The following is a 22,698-nucleotide window of genomic DNA, read 5'->3' as shown; positions in this document are numbered from 1 at the left end:
ATATAAACGAGTATTTTGTATAAACCGAGTTTGTATTAACGAGATTTTACTGTATTAATTATTTATTTCCAAAAATTTTATATTCTTTTTAATTTTCACTTGTATGCATGTAGCAGTTGGCACTTTTATCTTCATTGCTGGTTGCAGTGAAGCAACTAGCAATGAACTATTCTTCAACAGTGTTTTTAGTTTAATTTATTACACTATGTTTATTTTCAACAGGTACACAAAACTTAGTAATGCCTTAGTAAATTTTTGGTTCCCTTTGTCTTTCTTAGTTCAATCCTTTCTTTTGTGAAAACATTACTCAGCAGTCTTAGAATGAATTTCTCTAATTAAAAGATTTGCCATTTTTAAAAATTGATAGGTAAAGTAACTGGAATCTAATACACTCAGTTCTGCTATAACATGCATTTTCACAATGCAAATTTGCTCCAGTGCGACTGATATATTAGGGAACAATGTGAATATAATGCAATTTTCGCATTGGCTCATGCACGATTTCGTCTGCGAGTAACACCAAGTGAACGTAGCGACCTGCACAGCAATATATACAAGTTTATGAAGCTTAAAAAATGTCAAATGTGTGAGAGCTGTATTTCCTATTTACTGTACTTGTATTGGTCGGAGACTCACTTGCTATATTCACAAGTTAACAAGTGATATTGTAGGCCAACTCATGTTTTCACGAGCTCGCATTTTTTTGTTCAAACAGATATTTCGCGAGGCGTGATAGTGTGAGCAGAGGAGCACATTTCTGTAGGTCACTACCATAAAACAATTTGCAGTTCCCGGTTTATTGGGCTTTTCTGTTAGTGCAATCTAATTATAAACAGGTAGTAAACTCTATCTTGCTGCATTTGCGATAATACTGATAGCTGGAGTTCTGTGGGTTTTTACATTATTATAGTGAAATGTGTTTCCCCTTCCATGAAACCTTCAATCATATAAAAAACATAAATAAATTTTCAGATTCTTCTCTTCATTCCTGTTTCTTAAGCTTCGTAAACATTTCACTTGTGCAATTTGTGCATCCTGTGTTCATCGTTATTGATTGCTTATCTTTTTTACTGTTTTAAATTTTATAATCCAAAAAAAAAAATGTCAGTGAACAGAAATATCAATCAAACAAAATTTCATATTTTGTCAAGGTAAATTGCTATATTTACTGTAATATTTTTTATTTATTAGAAATTTAAGATGTTTAAACCTGTGTTAGCAATTTTATTAACTTTTTTTAGTGTTTTACTTACCAGACAACTTTTTTTAGTGCTCTGCCCCATCCCTATTTTCCCATAAGCCCTGTTGTTTTAAATGAAATACCATAATGTGGAGATTTTTAGAAACACCTGTATTGCATTATAGCAGAACTGACTGTAGGCTATAAATTGAACAGTATATAAACATTCACATAAATTAATATGTGAATGTTTATATATTTTATATACTTTTTATAATAATTTTTTTAAAAGTTTGTCTGTTTTATTAAAATGTGTCTGCAATACAACTGTGGTATAGGTGTAAATCACATTTTAACTATACTGTACTTCTCATCATAAATCTGATAAAATGAAATTAATAATTCAACATAACCCAATGCAGCACTGTGGTATAGGTGTAAAGTCCTATACTGGTCGTTAATTAGATCTAAACTAGACTATGGGTCTCCTGTATATGCCACAGCCCAGAGAAAGTGTATTAAAATGGCTTGACCTTGTACATCACAATGCTCTCAGAATTGCACTACAGTATTTGCTTTTCATACATCGCCAGTTCAGAGTCTCTATACTGAAGCAAATGGACCACTTCTATTCCTTCATCAGCATTCTCTGCTATTAAACTATGCAACTAAAATCAGAAGTTTCCCACATCATCCTATATGGCAATATCTGTTCACACCAAAATGGTATAATTTATATCAAAATAAACCTTTGCACAATAAACCATGTGGCAATAGGTTCATCATTCTACTCTTTTGTTTTGCATGTGTTGAGTCCCTATTTAGATATCATCCTCCATTGTTCTCAATCTCTTGCATCATTTGTTGATAACTCTGAAAGCCTGTGTTTTCCTTTAGACATTGGAGCCATTCTCTTTTGGGTCTTCCTGGTGGTCTCTTATCTCCAATTCTTCCTGTCAGTACTACATTAGGCAGCCTGTGTTGTTTCATCCGGTTCACATGTCCAAACCACTGAAGTTGTTTTTTGTAGATCTGTTCTATTATTCTGCGTTCAAAATTTAGATCTCTCCTTACTTGTTCATTAGTTTTATGTTCTCTCCAATTTGTTTTATTGATTTTCCTTAGACATCTCATTTCAAGTGACATTTTTTGCCTTTCTTTCATATTTATTCTCCAATTCTCTGATTCATTAGTTGCTGTGGGTATGATGACAGTTTCATATAGTTTAATTTTTAGACTATTTGAGATTTTATTGCTGTTCCATATGTTATTGTTTGTCCATCCAATGTTCAGTCTGTGATTAATTTGGTCAATATTACTTAGGTTTCCGGTTATTACAGAGCCCAGGTATACAAATTTTTGTACTTGTTCTATTTGTTGATTTTGGATGTTTATGTCTTCTATGTTTTTTTCTGATTTGCATTACTTTGGTTTTATTTATATTAATATTAATTCCATAATTGTTGCTTGCTTTATCGATGTTTCTTAATATTTCTTTAAGTTGTTTTTTGGTTTCTGTTAAAATCACAATATCATCTGCATATTTTATGCGGTTCATATTTTTTCCATTTATTATTGTACCTCTTTTTTCTTCAATTGATTTCATTAGTTCTTCTAGGTAAATATTTTTTTTTTTTTTTTTTTTTTTATGAGAACCCCAAACACGAGAGGTATTAGAACCTATAGTACTTAGTACCGTGCTTGGGTTGGAGGTTGAGAAGACGAAAGAAGATATTTGTTGACATTGGACTTGAACTTCTGTAGATTGTAATTTTCAGGAAATACGTATGAAGGAAGGTTGTTCCAGAAAACGGCAGTTGAATGAATAAATGAGGAAGATGAAAAGTTGGTTCTGTGGGTTTGAAGTTGGACAGTAAATGGATGTTGGCTGGTGGCGGCACGTGTTCGGACTGTTTTTAAAGAGAGAGCGGGAATTATAGAAGCCAATTCAGAAGAACAGTGCCCGTGGAAGTATCTGTAGAAGAGGCATGCAGCAGAAACAGTACGTCTATGAGAAAGCGAGTGGAGAGACTCTGTTAGAGATGAATCATTAATTAACCTAACTGCCCTCTTCTGAATGGAATCAAGAAGCCTGAGAGAGGTTTTGGGGGCACCACCCCAGATGTGGGAACAATATTCCATGGCAGGGCGGATTTGCGATTTATACAGAGTGAGCAGCTGTTTGGAAGAAAAGTAACGCCGAGAGCGAAAGAGAAAACCAAGTTTTTTAGATGCAGAGGAAGCAATATTTGTAATGTGCTTGTGCCAAGAGAGATTAGAAGTCAGGGTAATCCCCAAAAGAGATATATCATTTTGCCTAGAAATCGGAGTGTCACTAAAGATAAGCATAGGAGCAGAAGAATCCTTTTTGCGAGATATAAGACAAGACTGAGTATTAGAAGGGTTGAAATCAACTAAGTTGTCTTTGCCCCACTGGAGAATTACCTGAAGATCGGCATTTAAGGAATTGGCAGCAGATTTTCGAGAACTTGAAGCTGATTGAGCAGGACAAGGTTTCTCAAAATGGAAAGTTGAATGCAACGTGCTATCGTCGGCAAACCTATGGATAGGATTTCCAGTCAATGGAAGAAGGTCATTGATATACATGAGGAAAAGAGTGGGGGAAAGAACTGAACCTTGGGGGACACCGGCATTAGTGGAGAAGTTAGAAGACAGAGAGCCATCTACCATCACCCTCAGTGAGCGATCAGAGAGAAAACTGGATAACCAATTACTAAAAACAGTTGGCAAACCATAAGATGGAAGCTTGTTTAGAAGACCTTTATGCCAAACACGATCAAAAGCCTTTGAGATGTCAAGAGCAACTACTTGTGTTTCACCGAACCTTTCCATTGAATTAGTCCATAAATGGGTAACATAAGCCAGAATATCACCAATGGATCGAAACTGACGGAATCCATACTGGCGATCGTTGATCAGACAGAAGGTTTCTAGGTAGTTTAAGAGTTGGCAGTTAATTGATTTCTCCATTACTTTAGAAAGAGTAGAAGTAATTGCAATGGGACGATAATTGGATGGGAGGGATTTGTCACCCTTTTTAGGAACTGGCTGGATATGAGCAAATTTCCAAGCAGAAGGAAAAACACCTTTGGAATAAGAAAGTGAAAAAAGGTAGCAAAGAATAGGAGTAAGTTCAGGAGCACAAGTTTTGAGAACAAGTGGAGAAATACCATCAGGACCTGGAGCTTTCTTAGCATCAAGATTCATCAAAATCCTTCTGATATCCTTTTGACGGAAGACCACAGGAGGCATTGAATGGAGCGTGTTAGGAATGGTGGGAGGTGTTTTACCAAGATCATTAATACATGAGCTGGAAGAAAAATGGGATGCTAGCAGGTCAGCTTTATCCTTGGCTGAAGTGACAACAGAACCATCTGGTTTGGACAGAGGTGGGAGCAGAGATGGGCAAAAGTTGCGGCCAATAGCTTTGGCAAGAGACCAGAATGCTCGGCTACCATTAGGGCAAGAAGCAAGTTTTCTACTCTTAGCCTGTTCAAACTCTAGTTTGGACTGATTAATAACTGCTTTACAATTGTTGCAAGCTTTGGTGTAGGCAGAAAATGAAACTGAAGAATTAGAAACAAGCCAATTACGATATGCAACATTCTTCTCTTGAACAGCCTTAGCACATTTATTGGAAAACCAAGGTTTAGATAAAGGACGAGATTTTAAAGAGGAGTGTGGGATAAAGGATTCCATTCCTGCAAGAATAATTTCACTCACACGATCTGAGCAAACGTTGACATCAGAAGTTTTGAAACAGTAATCAGACCAAGGAAAAGAAGAAAAGAAGTCTCGCAGGTGCATTCTTTTAATGCCAAACAATACGAGGTTGGGAATAGCCATGAGATAAAGGTTCCATTGGAGAAGAGACAATCACCAAGTTGTGATCTGAAGTGCGTAAAGGACCTCTCACTTCGACCTTGTACTTAGAAGGGTTGTTTGTGAGAAAAAGATCAAGCGTATTGGCTGTATGATTAGGATTGTCCGGTATTCTTGTAGGTAAATGAACAATCTGTGCTAGGTCATTAGTAATTGCAAAAGCCTCAGCATCTCGACCTGCTGGGTCGGTGTGACTAGAAAATGGAAGCCAGCTGGAGTTGTGAACGTTAAAATCACCAAGGAAAATTACCTCACTGTTAGGAAAGTTAGACTGGAGAATGTCAAGTTGCAAAGAGAGAAAGTCAAAGAGCTCCAAGTGATTAGTGGAGTTGGGAGAACGGTAGAGACAACAGATGAATTTGACACAATGAGGTAGAGAGATTTTAAGCCAGAGAAGATCAAAGAGAGGAGATTCCAAATTGCCAAGTCTCTGACAGGGAATATCAGAACGGACATATGCACAAGTACCACCTTTGAGGCGAAAGGAATCATACAGCAAATAATTTGGACATCTGAGATGAGAAGTAGTTGAATCAACTGATAACTGAGATTCAGTCAGAAAAAGTACATGGGGTTTGGAAGACTGCAAGTGGAAATGGACATCGTTGAGATTGGAATTAAGACCACATATTTTTGTGAAATTAGGAAGTCCTTGGGAGGTTTAGATCTTTTCGCAGATAAGCTTGCTCTATTATTTTGACAATTCATGGTGTATTCAATAGTAAGAAAAAGTGGGTGGGACATGCTGTATGAAGTAATGAAATTTTTGGATATGGCGTACATGTGGTAAGAATATACCCAGATCCTTGACATAACGTGGCCTCGACAATGCTCCCCGCATACACACTACTCGGACTCCCTCCAGTCACTATCTGGCAGAGTAGAGGTAGCAAGATTATACACTAGCTGATCGGGAAGCCTCCTAGAGAGTTACCAATAGGTTTGGTCCGGTGTACTATCTAGCGGCCGGCCTGCGAACACCGTTTTAGAGCTGTACCCTCGAAATGTAAGGAATATTGGATCTCACCACGACAGTCATCATAACCTCAAAAATCATCAATCATACTGCATGATGGAAGAGATAGGGAAGGGTTGGCCGGAACTTAGCTCTAGAGACTAAACATGGGTTCCACCACTTCAAGCCTCCAATAAGCAAAGTGGTGGTATTTCACCGGTTGATGAGAGTCATCTACCACCTAGTACTGCCTGGTAACATAGAGGGGCGGCGTTCCTCCATGTGGTGTGGGCGCCACACCTCGACCCCTGCTTACGTTGGTTCACACCTGGGTGGTCACCCACCATGTACTTGTGCATGGAGGTTATACCCAGTCCCACCATCGTGAAGGTACAAGCAGAGGATTTGGCTGTCATAGACCGTCCGGACTTCGCCGAAATTGGGTCCACTTGACTTAAGTGTCGCCCGAATATCAGTTCCATTAGCGTTTTAGACTCCCAGGTAGCAAGAACAGCTTGTCTGGCATATCTGAGAGAATGTCTGTGATAACCTCAAGGACCATTGAGAAATATTAAATAGATATGGAGATAAAGAACATCCCTGCATGACCCCTTTCTCTATTTCAAATTTCTCTCTTTTAAGGTTGTTGAATTTTACTATTGCTCTTGTATTTATGTAGAAATTGTTTACAAACATGATTATTTCATGATCAAGTGGGATTTTTTGTAGTTGCTTCATTAAATTTTCTCTGTTTACAGAGTGAAATTCCTGCTTGAAATCAATGAAGCACAGATAAAGGTTTCTTCTTATTCCAATATTTTTCTGGAATGATGTTTAGTGTGAATATTTGGCTTATTGTTGATCTGTCTTTTCTGAATCCTGCTTGTTCTTCCCCTATTGTTTCTTCATATGTTTTAAATATCCAATTTTGTGAGATCCTTATAAATATTTTATATATATGGTTTAAAAGGGTAATGGGTCTATAATTCTGACAATTTTCTTTATCTCCTTTTTTGTGTATAGGTACTATTATTCCACTTTTCCAGTCTTCAGGTATATTACCTGTAAATAAAATTAGATTAAACGATTGTGCAAGGTGTTTTAACATTGCATCACCTCAGAATTTCCATAGTTCTGCTTGGATACCATCATTTCCGGGTGCCTTGTCATTCTTCATTTAGCTAATTGCTTTCTGAACCTCTTTTGTTATCGAGGGCGCTTTATCTCTTCTATTATCTAAGGCAAGAGCGTTTTTTTCCTTCCCCTTTGAACAGGGTTTAGTAATATTCTTTCCATATTTTTTTAATTTTTTGCATGTTTCCTGTTTTTATATTGTTTTTATTTTTTATCGTCAGTGTTTTCGGGACGAATGTTTTAGAGAGTTCCTTTATAACCCAGTAAGTCGTTTTAGAGTCGTGATGTTTATTTACCTCTTCGCACTGCTTCGCTTTGTCTTCCAACCATTTCCTTTTAGCAGCTTTATATAGGTTGTCTATTTTGTTTTTTAGGGTTTTATATTTTTCCTCGACTATTTTCTTTGTTTAGGAGGTTTTTCATTTGTCTTTTTTCCATCCATACATCTAAAATTTCTGCTTTAATCCAAGGATTATTTGGTTTTGGTTTTGTTCCCAAGGTTTCTTAGGCTGCATCTTTAGTCATTTGTTTAGTTTTCTCCCATATATTTTCCACAGATAATGAATAGTTTATATCTTCTAATTTTTTTTGTAATGTTTTTCCTTTATTTTGTTTTCTTCAAATCGTGAAATATTTAATGTTGCTCTATTGTCCTTTGGCTTCGTATTTTTAAATTTCCATTTAATTGTTACTGTTAGCAGTTCATGGTCAGTGTCAAAATCTGTACTTCTAAGAGTTTTAACATTTTGAATAGATGATTTCCAGTTATTTATTAAAATGTAGTTGATACAGTTTTTTGTATTTCCATCTGGTGATGTCCATGTATACTTATGTTGAGATCTGTGGTAGAACAGTGTGTTGGTGATGAATAGTTTGTTCTTTGCAGAAGTTCAAGAGTTCTTCTCCTCGCTCATTTCTATTTCCTATCTCGAACTTTCCTAATATGTCACTGAAGTCTGTCGAAAAGCCTCCAACTTTTGTGTTAAAGTCTCCCATTATTATTAAAATATCTTTTTTGTTTGTGCTATCTATGGTTTCTTGTAGGTCTGAATAGAAGGCAGCTGTCTCTGTATCATCATGTGAGGAGTCTGGGGTGTATACCTGGATTATTTTTATGAAGATTCCTTTTTTCTTTACATTTTATTCTTAAACTTATCATTCTTGAGCTGTGTGGGTGAATTTCTGTTATTGAATTTAATAGATATTTCTTTACTATGAAAGCGACTCCTTCTCTATGTATGTTGTCTTTTCTCCCTGAGTAAAATATTCTTCCTTCTGTCATATCCAGTGTTCCTTCTTCTGTCCAATGTGTCTCTGACATTCCTACAATACCCCAATTGATCTTTTTCAATTCTTCTACCAATTTTATTTTCCCGGGCTTGTAAAGTGATCTTACAATTAGCATTGAGAGATACATTTGAGTTTTGGCTGACCATATAGCTTTCTTCACAGCTGTTCTCCATGGTATAAGAACAACTGCGTCAGTTACCCCGGATGTGGCAGCATTACTGTTTATCTTACAATGACTGAGATCCATAGGGTTTAAGGCAGATAATGCAACTGCCTTGCCATTCCTCTGTTGCATAGTACACAATTTCGGAGGGACCAGTATCTTGGAAGAGTGACAGACTTCCACTGTTGCTGAAGTTAGATCCTCCATCTTCACCTGTAACCCAGGCAGGGGCCCATCCCAGGTACTGTCGGCTGGAGCCAGACGAGCCCGGGGTTTTTTTTTTTTACATGAGGTATGCTCCTCCCCCTCCTCCTTTCTCATCCGGGCTTGGGACCGGCAGTGGCAGAGTTGGCAATAGGTTACAAAGCTTAAATACATTTTTGGGAACTAAATATGAATAACATAATTCCAGATGTTAACATGGCTACACCACCATGGCATATACCATTGGCACATGTTGATAATTACTGCTATTAATTGAAAATATTAATTGATAAACATTTCCAACAATAGGGAGAATGCACTTCCAAATTTTAGTATTAAGCAATCCATACAGCTCGCCCTTTTCAATTCTCTAGTTTCACTCAAATTTACACTGACAGTTCCATGACAGACAGTAAAGTTGGTGCATCTGTAGTTCTACCAAATATTACAATATCTTAGCCGCTCCCTTTGGAATACAGCACTTACACCTCAGAATGGTATGCTATCCTAATGGCTTCAGAGAATGAAAAACAGCCTTTATACCCTCAAACCATCATCTATACTTATTCCTTAAGTGCTGTATCTGCTCTTCAGTAAACTTCCTTCAAATCTTCCCCTACTACAACAAATTGGAATAAAGTTAGTGCAGCTTCTTGCAAACAAACAAGCAGATTTTGCAGGCAAGAATGCCAGTCACATAACATCAGACTTCCAGATACCTTACACTGATTACAAACATCATACAATGTACTAAGGCGCCTCCATAGCCAGGTGGGAAGGAGCAGCAGTGCGTAGCACACGCTTCTTGATTAGACCAGGGTTCGAGCCCATCACCACCAAATACGGAGGATGCAGAAAGGTCAAGGGAATGACCACCGCATATTCCCAGAGCAATATGGCCTTAGTTGCTAATGCTCCAAAAACCAAAAACAACAACAACAACAACAATGTACTAGTAGGGGAAAAAAATGGCTGTCCAGTTGGCAGAAGAACAAAAGCAATAAACTTTTCCAGATTAAAAATGATCACAAGCAGTGACATTCAAGCCTAAAAATAAAAAAGGAAAGAAGTACCCAATCCACAATCTAGCAAGTCGTACTTGCTAGATTGTGGATTGGGCATACCCACCTAACTCATAGTTACCTACTCACATGGGATGATCCTTCACTATGCAGCAACTATCAAACTCAACTAACAGTAAAACACCTGATCATTGAATGCTTGAGATTGATGCTTAAGAGAACAAAAAAAATAGCTTTCCTGTAATATGTTCCTTTAATCAACTTACTTAACAGCAGATCCTCGGAAACTGATGAGATATTAATGATCTTTTTACTTTCCTCAAAATGATAAACAAATATCATCTGATCTGAATCCACCCATTTATTATAGAAAACCTGTGCCTACTAAGGCGGTAATAGGTGCATTATTTATAGCTTTAGTAGCCCTTACACCAGTAAGTCAAACAAACAACAACATAGGTGTAAATAGCATTTTAACTATACTGCCATTCATAAACCTGATACAGTGAAACTTTTCGAAAAAAATATATAATTCAACGTGTAAGACTTAGTGGAGTTGACAGAAACTTCATATCAATTAGCAAGTCAGGCATCTGTTTGGTTAATCTTTGTTACTGGTCATGCTTTACCTGACAGGTGCAGCATGAAAAGAATCTTCACACAAAAATTGTTGATATGAGATAAATGACTGAAATTTTCTCTACTTTCTGAAATAAAATACAGACATAATTATACTAGAGCAGATTTTGAAGTGAAATTTTAGTTTCACTGAGTAATTGCATGGAAGCTTTTGAAGTTCAACATAACCATTCTTGCAGTTAGTTTTGTTTTTTTAGTGGTTGCACCATACCTCACCTTATAGGTGTCCCTCCCTCCAAAGTGTGCGTGCGTGCGTGTGCACTTTTGATATACATCATAGGAGCCTTACATATAAAAAAATTCAAATTAATAGACAGTCATAGGTGTGCCCCCCCTCAAAGTATATATATTCTTTTTATACACATCATGGTTGTCTTAGCTATATCAAAATTCAAATTAAGAGACAGTCATGCACTGAATGTGAGAACTCCCTACAGAAATTTCCAACATTCTGAATCTTAACAATTTACTCCTGACCAGTTAGGAGTAATCTCTGCTGTGCATGTGCTTCCTTCATAGTATAATTACTAATCTGTCATGCAGTTTTTTATTTATGGCAACTGAGGATAAAATGCTGTTTTAAAAATGTTTGGTTCACTTCTTTCCTTTCTATTTAGAATTATGTACAAACCTTGTTTTGTTTTTAATGCCTGTTTCATTCTATGTCTTTAAATTGCGAATCCTACTCAAAAATGCATTTCAAAATAGTTAATGTCTTAGTAAATTTCCAGTTCTTTTTGTCTCCCTTCTTTTAATTCTTCCTCATATGAAAATGTAACCAAGCAGTCTTAGAGGTGAGTTACTTTAATTAAAAACTTTTTCTATTTATTAAGAATCTGAATTCTTGTTAAATATAATTCTATATTCTGATGATTTTTTTTTTTTTCTTTAGGGAGTGGTATATTATCATATAACTAATACCTCGATGACTTGGAGCCATCTTTTCACAATGATGGAAAGAGCCAAAGAAACATTACATCTAGAAGATTACTTAATCAGTGACACAACTCTGGAACAAATTTTCTTAGCATTTGCTCGGGCTCAGAGAATACTTCCTACTAAAATTCATACATAAAAACAAATATTGTGATCAGTAAAAAACTAAAGAAATCAAAGCTTTGAAGCATTTTTGCATACTAAATAGGGACATGCCCTTCTCCCTTGCCATTCCCATCCATACATGGCTCTCACTGGTTTTTTTGTAACATATGCTCATCGTATAAAATTTTAAGATTCTATATAATTTAAATCTTCTTTTAATAAATTATAATTTAATATACAGTAAACCCTCACTTCAAAAGATTTCAGCACCCACTCATGTCACTAGGTCCCACCAGTCCTGTACAGGCATAAAGCCTGTACAGGACTGGTGCCAAAACTGCCTTAATTAGATTATTTTCACAATAAAGTAGAAGAGTGTCAGGATTTTCTTTGACATCACCTTCCTTTTTCTCAGCCTGCTCAGATATCACAGGGAGTCGTGAACTTTCAGGGCTGGTACTCAACAGCCCTTCAGACTCCAGATAAGCTTTAGTCAAAGTTTCCACTAACACTAGGCATGCAGCACTATATCACAACAAAATTTCAAGCTGTTCTATTCTGCACAGTAAGTACAAAATATAATATTACAACATTTAATGTTTTTTGTTTCAGTTACACTTTTTTCATAATATTCTGGCAGTTTTGGAGTTAATGTACTGTATTTCTTTCAAGTTTAATGGATGATCAGATTTAGCAGACAAGCTTAACCCCTCCACATATAGTCAATTAAATTAAGGAATTTTTATTTATTAGCAGAACCACCCAGAATTTCCTATTAGAATTTTTTGACTCCTTTGAGTCCAAATGCACAAGAGAAAAGAAAAACAAATGGATCAGTTATTACTTTTTTTTTTTATGAAAACACCAAACACGAGAGGTATTAGAACCTATAGTACTTAGTACCGTGCTTGGGTTGGAGGTTGAGAAGACGAAAGAAGATATTTGTTGACATTAGACTTGAACTTCTGCAGACTGCAATTTTCAGGAAATACGTATGAAGGAAGGTTGTTCCAGAAAACGGCAGTTGAATGAATAAACGAGGAAGATGAAAAGTTAGTTCTGTGAGTTTGAAGTTGGACAGTAAATGGATGTTGGCTGGTGGTGGCGGCACATGTTCAGACTGTTTTGAAAGAGAGAGAGCGGGAATTATAGAAGCCAATTCAGAAGAATGCCCATGGAAGTATCTGTAAAAAAGGCATGCAGCAGAAACATTCTCTGTCTCATACATCTATGAGACAGAGAATAGAGAGACTCTGTTAAAGAGGAGTCATTAATTAACCTAACTACCCTCTTCTGAATGGAATCTAGAAGCCTGAGAGAGGTTTTGTGGGCACCGCCCCAGATGTGGAACAATATTCCATGGTAGGGTGGATTTGCAATTTGTACAGAGTGAACAGCTGTTTGGAAGAAAAGTAATGCTGAGAGCAAAAGAGAAAACCAAGTTTTTTAGATGCAGAGGAAGCAATATTTGCAATGTGTTTGTACCAAGAGGGATTAGAAGTCAGGGTAATCCCCAAAATAGATATCATTTTGCCTAGAAATTGGAGTATCACCAAAGATAAGCATAGGAGCAGAAGAATCCTTTTTTGCGAGATATAAGACAAGACTGAGTTTTAGAAGGATTTAATCAACTAAGTTGTCTTTGCCCCACAGGAGAATTACCAGGAGATTGGCAGTTAAGGAATTGGTAGCGGATATTCAAGAAGTTGAAGCTGATTGAGCAGGGCAAGGTTTTTCAAAATGGAAAGTGGAATGCAATGTACCATCATCGGCAAAATTATGGATAGGATTTCCAGTCAATGGAAAGTCATTAATATACAAGAGGAAAAGAGTGGGGGAAAGAACTGAACCTTGGGGGACACTAGCATTAGTGGAGAAGTTAGAAGACAGAGAGCCATTTACCATCACCCTCAGTGAGCGATTAAAGAGAAAACTGGATAACCAATTACAAAAGACAGTTGGCAAACCATAAGATGGAAGCTTGTTTACAGTACCTTTATGCCAAACACGATCGAAAGCCTTTGAGATGTCAAGGGCAACTGCTTGTGTTTCACCAAACTTTTCCATTGAATTTGTCCATAAATGGGTAACATAAGCCAGAATATCATCAGTGGATCGACACTGATGGAATTCATATTGGCAATCTTTGATCAGACAGAAGGTTTCTAGGTATTTTTAAGAGTTGGTGGTTAATTTATTTCTACATTACTTTAGAAAGAGTAGAAGTAATTGCAATGGGACAATAATTGGATGAGAGGGACTTGTCACCCTTTTTAGAAACTGAAAATTTCCAAGCAGAAGGCCTTTGGAATAAGAAAGTGAAAAAAGGTGGCCAAGAACAGAAGTTAGTTCAGGAGCACAGGTTTTGAGAACAAGTGGAGAAATATCATCAGGACCTGGGGCTTTCACACCATCAAGATTCCTCAAAATCCTTCTGACATCCTTTTGACGGAAGACCACAGGAGGCATTGAATGGAGCATGTTGGGAATGTTGGGAGGTGTTTTACCAAGATCATTAATACAGGAGTTGGAAGAAAAATGGAATGCTAGCAGGTCAGCTTTATCTTTGGCAACAAAACCATCTGGTTTTGACAGTGATGGACAAAAGTTGTGGCCAATAGCTTTGGCAAGAGACCAGAATGCTCGGCTACCATTAAAGCAAGAAGCAAGTTTTCTACTCTTAGCCTGTTCAAAATCTAGTTTGGACTGATTAATGACTGCTTTACAATTGTTGCGAGTTTTGGTGTAGGCAGAAAATGAAACTGAAGAATTGGAAAAAGCCAATTATGATATGCAACATTCTTCCCTTGAACAGCCTTAGCACATTTATTGGAAAACCAAGGTTTAGATAAAGGACGAGATTTTAGAGTGGAGTGTGGAATAAAGGATTCCTTTCCTACAAGAATAATTTCACTGACACCATCTGAGCAAACGTTGACATCAGAAGTTTTGAAACAGTAGTCTGACCAAGGAAAAGAAGAAAAGAAATCTCACAGGTCATCCCATTTTGCATTCTTGTAATGCCAAACAATACGAGGTTGGGAATAGCCATTAGATAAAGGCTCCATTGGAGAAGAGACAATCACCAAGTTGTGATCTGAGGTACCTAAAGGACCACTCACTTCGACCGTGTACTTAGAAGTGTTGTTTGTGAGAAAAAGATCAAGTGTGTTGGCTGTATGGTTAGGATTGTCCGGTATTCTTGTAGGTAAATGAACAATCTCTGTGAGATCATTAGAAATTGCAAAAGCCTCAGCATCTCGACCAGCTGGGTCGGTGTGACTAGAAAACGGAAGCCAGCTGGAGTTGTGAACATTAAAATCACCAAGGAAAATTACCTCACTGTTAGGAAAGTTGGACTGGAGAAAGACAAGTTGGAAAGAGAGGAAGTCAAAGAGCACCAATTGATTAGTGGAGTTGGGAGAACAGTAGAGACAACATATAAATTTGACACAGTGAGGCAGAAAGATTTTAAGCCAGAGAAGATCGAAGAGAAGAGATTCCAAATTACCAATTCTTTGACAGGGAATATTGGAACGGATATATGCACAAGTACCACCTTTGAGGTGAAAGGAGTCTTACAGTGAATAATTTGGGCAACTGAGATGAGCAGTAGTTGAGTTAACTGATAACTGAGATTCTGTCAGAAAAAGTACATGAGGTTTGGCAGACTGCAAGTGGAAATGGACATCGTTACTGCTATTAATTGAAAATATATTCATTCACTGTATATTGCAATGTTTCTTTATATGGGAGGGGGGGAAATGGCAATGATGAAGTCAAATTGAACAAAAAATCTTTTCATGGACCTACAAAATATGTGCTGCTGTTGTTGGTATTTAATGTTGTTCTAACTCTTCCTTCTCAAGGGAGCATGAACTAAATGCAAACAAAATGCATAACCTAAGTGAACCAAATGCTAATACTCACTTGAAAAGTGAGTATTAGCATTGGGTTAAGCATGATATGACGTTTAGTAATGGAAGGAAAAACACAAAAATTTCTTCCTTGAGCTACTTTGGTAACTGCTGCTATAAAAGTCTAATAGTTGCAAAATACCTTGGTAGCCCAGAGGTATATTGCATTGTAATTATACTTTAATTAAAAGGTTTGTTATTTATTAAGAATTGATAGATACAGTAATGGAGCTACTATGATATAAATCGTACAGTATATAATAAATTAGTCAAGAACGATGTGATGTTGAACTAACTCTTCATGACTCCTCAACTGAAATTAATGCTGCTCAATGTGAATAAAATTGAAAAAGGCTAAAAATAAATGTCAATCTGTTAGTTATTTATTTTATTTATTTTTTTTTATGTAAACCCCAAACACGAGAGGTATTAGAACCTATAGTACTTAGTACCTGCTTGAGTTGGAGGTTGAGAAGATGAAAGAAGATATTTGTTATACATTATCAAAACCATTCTTGAATATACTTTTCTCCACTATCTTGCACTTAAATTTTGCATCTACTAAAACATATTAATATATCATTCAGATAGGATGAGAAACCAAATTTATGGTATTAACCAGAATTAAATTAGATTAATTTTTTATTATGAAATTATGTAATTCAATTACATAATTTGTTACTAATTTGCACAATTTGACCACTCTATTTTTGCATGGTAACAGAGTTCAATAATGGTGTTGTAAGCAGTTTATGTACTGTCCTAGCAGAGGCATATGATGCAAGAAAGCAAGCTTATGCAGCATCAGCCAAAAAAAAAAAAAAAAAAAAAAAAAACCACTCCCATTTCACCCCTCGGTTCGTTCGAAATACCTGTCCAGCTGGCCCTTAAATTTATTTAGACTATCAACTTCCACAACATGGGATGGAAGTCCGTTCCACCAACCAACTACCCGCTGGCTAAAGGCAAATTTCCACACATCAATCCTACATCTTTCTTCGTCAATTTGAATTTATGCCCTCTCAGGTGATTATTCTGAGCAAGAGGAAGTATCCCAACAGCATTGATCATGCTCAAACCATTCAAGGCTTTATACACCTCTATCAGATCACCTCGCAGGTACCTAGTCTCCAGACATGGTAATTTGCAAAATTCCTGTATATAATTGACGACACACCATGAGCTACTCTTGCAGCCCATCTGCACTGCTCAGAAAACTACCATATCTGCTTACACAATTACCCCTAGGTCCTTTTCATTCTCTACCACTGTCAGTGTAGTACCACAGAGTTTATCCGTTACTCTGGGGTTACTGTTTCCCATATGTAGTACTTTACATTTGTCAATGTTAAACTTCATTTTCCACCTCTCAGCCCATCTGCTCAACCTTTCCAGATCCTGTTGCAGCAGCATACTGTCAGTAGTGTCATTAACAACCCTGCCAACCTTTGTATCGTCTGCAAATTGGACATTAAGCTTGATATACCATCATTAATATCATTTATAAATACAGAAAACAACAATGGACCCAACACTGAACTCTCGGGGACTCCACTAATAACATTAGTCCACAATGAGCAGTGTCCATTGATTACCACTCTTTGTCTTCTCTTGCTCAACCATCCCTTTATCCATAGCAGAAATTTGCCTCCAATGCCACACTACTCCAATTTGTGCAGCAGTCTTCCATGTGCAACAGTATCAAAAGCCTTTCTAAGATCCAAATATATTATATCAAAGTTATTCTCTACATCCAGTTCTTTTGTGACTGCATCATAGTATCCAATCAAATTGGTCAGGCAAGACTTTCCCTTAACAAAACCATGCTGTGTCCAAGGTATAACTGAAGTCTTGTCTAGATGATCCTGCAGTGCTTCTTTAACCAGTGCCTCCATTAATGTTAATTTTCCTGGAACAGAAGTTAAACTCACAGGTATATAATTACTTGTGTCAGCCTTTGATCCTCCTTTGTGAATTGGGGTCACATTTGCACATCTCCAGTCTATGGGTACCTTCCCTGATTCCAAAGCTCTCATAATTATGGCTAAGGGTTTGCTTACTTCCTTTGCTGCCTCCTGTAATATAACTGGATAGATCCCATCCACCCCAGGTGCCTTTCTTATGTTTGTCTTCAACAATTTCTCCTCCACTTTCCTCTCAGTTATTACAAAATCATCTAGCTCTCACTGCCAGAGTTTATTTCACCTCTGGCAGTCCCCTCCCTGAATAACTCCTCATGTGTGAATGTAGATGCAAAATACTCATTTATAGTGTTAGCTACTTGAACAGGATCATCAACAGTTGAACCATCGATATCAAGTGGACCAATCTGATTCATCCCCTTCCTTCTAGAGTTTACATAAGTAAAGAACTCTTTGCTGTTTTCCTTTGCATCCTTTGGCAAAGATTTCTCGTAATCTACCTTTGCCTGCCTAACTTCCTTTGTGACTTGGTTACAGACTAGCTTATATCTATCTTAGGCTTCCATGTCACCCATTAATTTATATGTATCCCATGCATTTTTCTTCTCTGCCATATGTCTTGGCGCCTCCATAGCCAGGTGGGCAGGAGCAGCAGTGCGTAGCACACGCTTCTTGATTAGACCAGGGTTCGAGCCCGTGACCACCAAATACGGAAGATGCGGAAAGGTCAGGGAATAATCACCACCGCATATCCCCAGAGCAATATGGCCTTAGTTGCTAATGCTTTTAAAAACCAAATAACAACAACAGCCATATGTCTCATTAGTTGATCTGACATCCATTTAGGCCTAAACCTTGAACAGTTATATTTCTTAGTCGGTATGTAAAGTAGCTTCCAAGATAAATTCTTTGAATGCTTCCCATTTTGAATTTGCTGTTGGTCTCACTGTATAGAATTGAAATACTGTCTCAGACCATTGTAGTCACCTTTACGAAAGCAAAAACCCTTTTCCTTTACCCCTGATGGTAGTTACCTCTTTGAGTAAATCCCACTTCGGCACACTGTGATCACTGCCACCTAGTGGTTCCTTTATCTTCAGATTCTTAATGCATGAAGAATTACTACTGATAATCAGATCAAGAGTATTACTCCCTGTAGTTGCCTCCCGAACATGCTGATGTAGAAAACAATCAGCATGTTCGGGAGGCAACTACAGAACATGCTGATGTAGAAAACAATCATCCAGTAAATCCACAAAATCCTTGCTAGTGTGCGAGTGACCAACCCACAAATTCTAGTCAATATCTGTGAAATTAAATTCCCCCATTATAAGACTCTCTGATTTACTGGCCCACTATTTCCCTGTACAGTTCCTTATTATACTCATCAGAGTCATTAGGCCTATAACACACTCCTACTCTCAATTTTGATCTCCCAATGCTTGTCACACCAAACTGACTCGACATACGATAACACATGCTAAACCGACTAGCGATGTCGACTGGCTTCACTTCCATGGATTTTACTGCCTTTGATGTTTTGAGCAATACCTCAAATTCATCAAGACTTTTCCATGCTCAGTGTACAAAGGTCCGATCTGATTTGTTTTCTTCTTTACATTCACATATATGAAAAACTCCTTTCCCCATTCTTTTCTCTCTTAGCCAGTGCTTTCTCGTATACAGCCTTTGCATCCCTAACCTTAACTGTGGTGCTATTACAGATCAACTTGTAGCTATTGTAGGCTTCAGTACTTTTCATTCTGATCTGTTAGACTGGCCAGCTTTGTATTCATCTATCCCAGCATCCTCTTCGTGCTATATTTTCTTAATGGTATAAATACACTCATGGCTTCTGTGATTATTTTCACCTTTTCTGAAATTAAAACTAGTGCCTTTACCTTCAACTACTGCAACATCTTTCTTCATCTTTCAACTATCGACTGTGTGATTACTACCTACAAATGGTACCTGTGCTTTAAGCCCTATGATGTCATCTGGTTTGTGAGTAATGATTAGGCTTAGAATATTCTCACCCCTAGTATTTTCTCTATCATGCCGATACAAATAATAATCATCTAGAATGACACCATGGCGAGGCCAGGGTGTCATTCAATGTGTTGCCTCTATTTACATGCATCCCAATTGAGCATGGGGTGAAATGCATGAACATGGCATTGGAGAGGGGTGACACCTTAAGGGACAGAACTCCCTTGAGCATAGAAGACATTTGTAGCAGGGTAGAACTGTCTCTCCAGCACTACTATGTTATTTCAAAACACTATGTACTTTTCATTCTGATCACGGCGCAGGTTCACGGCACCGTGATCAGAATGAAAGCAGGTTCACGGCGCAGAGATTGGCTCTCTAATTAGTGCTGCTGTAGCAACCTAGTGGTGGAGGAGCTTGAGTCTTAAGATTTTTGATGTGTCTGCTTCCCCCTTGTGTGCATGGAAACGTTACGTCGACGATACATTTGCCATTGTACGGAGGGGAAGAGAGGACGAGGTTCTCAGTTTTCTTAATAGCTTCTCCCCTTTTATTCAGTTTACCTCGGAGGTGTAAATAGATAGTACCCTCATTTTTCTTGATGTGTTAGTTTAAAGAGATGACCCTAGAGTAAAAATGAGTACATAAAGAAAACCCATGTGCAGGGGGCAATATATGCATTATAACATGGGACAAGCCAACAATCACAAGAATAATGTTATTAGGGCCTTGTTGGATAGGGCTGGATCCCACTTTAGCACCCCGAGGATAGAAAGGAGGAGATTAAACATGTTACAGTAGATCTCAGGAAATGCAGGTACCCCCAGAAGGTCTTGGATAAATATGTTTGGGAAGTGGAACACGAACAAAGAGAGTCATTCACACCTGTTGCCACTACATACATTCCCTAGTATCCGGGCTTAACTGAGCAAATTGTCCAAGTATTACGTGCTTACCAGATACACTGTGTGCAACTTCCAGGGCAAAGATTGCACACTGTCGTGTTGAAGGTTAAAGCTCCCGTACCCATGGAAGGTACAAGTCGGGTCATATATGAGCATAAATGCCCGGATTGTGAAGAGTGCAATGTTGGTGAGACAAAACGCCATTTCAAAAATTGTATGGGGGAGCATATTAATGCAATAAAGGCCACAGATTATGGGAAGTCTACTGTTGCTGAACATTTTTGGGAGAAGAACCACCAAATTTCACCTGCGATATCATCATAGTTGATATGGATTGATATGTTCATATGGATATTGGAACTGCAAATGGCTTGAGAGTTTGCAGATTTCCTCTTCTGAGCATAATACCATTAATAGAGACAGGGGAATCTGTTATCACTCCCTTCTTTGAAACCATAATTCTTTGATGGGATGAATGGTTCCACCTGGCACACTCCCGAGCCATTTCTAGTTTCCCTGCATGTGTGGAAGATACTGCCTATGCTTCTACGATAACACGTGCTGCGTGCCATGACCATGCAGTTATTTAAGGATTCCGTAGCCGAGTGGGCAGGAGCGGGAGTGCAGTAGCACACGCTCTTTGAGTAGACCGGGGTTCAAGCCCCTGACTGCTGAATACGATCGATCTGCCAACCTGCACTGGACCAGTGTGGCAGATTATGGTCCATTTCCCTCAACATGAATTGTTGAGGAGGCTTCCATCCTGCAGTGGATTGATAATAGCTGCACTTTACTTTTACATGACAAGTTATCTTATTGTTATTAAAGGAGGCAGTTGCCTTTGAAAGCTACGGTTGTTTTTATCGCTTTTATTCCATATAGTGTAATTACTATTCTTTATATTTCATTTTTATGGCGCCTTATTAGCCAGGTGGGCAGGAGCAGCAGAGCGTAGTACATGCTTCTTGGTTAGACCGGGGTTCGAGGCCGTGAGCCACCAAATACGGCGGATGCGGAAAGGTCAGGGAATGACCACCGCATATCCCTGGAGCAATATGGCCCTAGTTGCTAATGCTCCTAAAAACCAAATAACAACAATATTTCGTTTTCATATTTTATTATTTTACTGCTTTTATCTTACAATCAGTGTATTTTATTTTGCCATTTTAATTTGATCCCGTCTTATATTATACTATTATTTCATTTTAATAAAGTTTCAGCTATACAGTTGGTGTATTACATTGCAGTTATTATGAATCAGAACTTTCCCAACCCCAGAGGCCTATTTGAAAAATTCCCTTGTTCTGATCCACCTATCTTTATTACAAAAAATGGTACCTGTTTCCCTGACAGCAGAGTCTTGCAATAAAACTAAATCTCCTTCAACCAGAGCAGTATGCACTTGACTACTCTTTTCTTGGATCCAGATTGGGGGTGCATCACTTGGTTGGTCACAAGATACGTTAGTCCCTGATGAGCTCCCAGTTACATTTTTTGCTAGGGCATGTACCTGTTTCTTCAGTGACTCAAATTCTTCTCATAATGCACTAAGTTCTCATTTGAGGTCGGTACACTCCTTACGTCAGATGCAAAGAAACAAATCATCAGTAGAGCTTGGTTTGTGTACTAGACTGACCCTAGAATACAGGCAACAGGCTATATGATTAACAAACTAGACTCACACTGGAAATACCCACACCCATTTCCATCTGAGTCATGATGTCCTTGAACTTTGTATTGTAAGTAGATCTTGTAACAACCATTATTTAGATACAATTTGAACCTAAGAACTTCTGTAAAGTATTACAGAAATTAAACTGTTAACAAAACTTTATCCACTAGTGAAATTAAATTTAAGCTACCGAAGTTTTACCAGAAAGAATTTAACCTAGCATAAATACTTTAGAAAAGTTAAGGATTAAATTTACAAATTATTTTAGAAATTAATTTCACAAAATTGCTAAAATAAAATACACAAAATATATGTCAGTAATTAAGAAAGTGTTAACAACTAGAGGAAAGCTTGCTGTCATTAAGCATGTGCACCATCAGTAATTGGTTACAAGATGCCACCCAATGTATGGATATAATTAGGCATTGTTTTTTTTTTTTTTTTTTATGGAAACCCCAAACACGAGAAGTATTAGAACCTATAGTACTTAGTACCGTGCTTGGGTTGGAGATTGAGAAGACGAAAGAAGATATTTGTTGACATTGGACTTGAACTTCTGTAGACTGTAATTTTCAGGAAATACATATGAAGGAAGGTTGTTCCAGAAAACGGCAGTTGAATGAATAAACGAGGAAGATGAAAAGTTGGTTCTGTGAGTTTGAAGTTGGACAGTAAATGGATGTTGGCTGGTGGCGGCACGTGTTCAGACTGTTTTTAAAGAGAGAGCAGGAATTATAGAAGCCAATTCAGAAGAACAGTGCC

The 22,698-nt window shown here is 37.6% G+C and overlaps 1 protein-coding gene across 1 annotated transcript in view; it reads left to right on the top strand.

The window, feature by feature from the left end:
• The window catches only part of LOC150088371 (phospholipid-transporting ATPase ABCA3-like), a 335,787-nt gene extending 324,222 nt beyond the window's left edge, over nt 1-11,565 (top strand). Inside the window, exon 17 of the mRNA XM_090370138.1 lies at nt 11,383-11,565. Coding sequence (XP_090226264.1) covers nt 11,383-11,565 — 183 coding nt within the window. The remainder of the gene's footprint in view (nt 1-11,382) is intronic.
• The last annotated feature ends 11,133 nt before the right edge of the window (nt 11,566-22,698 follow it).

The sequence above is a fragment of the Mastigoproctus giganteus genome, chromosome 3, assembly GCF_048544385.1.
Source record: "Mastigoproctus giganteus isolate SK-2022 chromosome 3, ASM4854438v1, whole genome shotgun sequence".
Lineage (NCBI taxonomy): Eukaryota > Metazoa > Arthropoda > Arachnida > Uropygi > Thelyphonidae > Mastigoproctus > Mastigoproctus giganteus.
The sequence above is the reverse complement of the archived record's forward strand: the minus strand, read 5'-3'. Positions and strand labels throughout refer to the sequence as shown.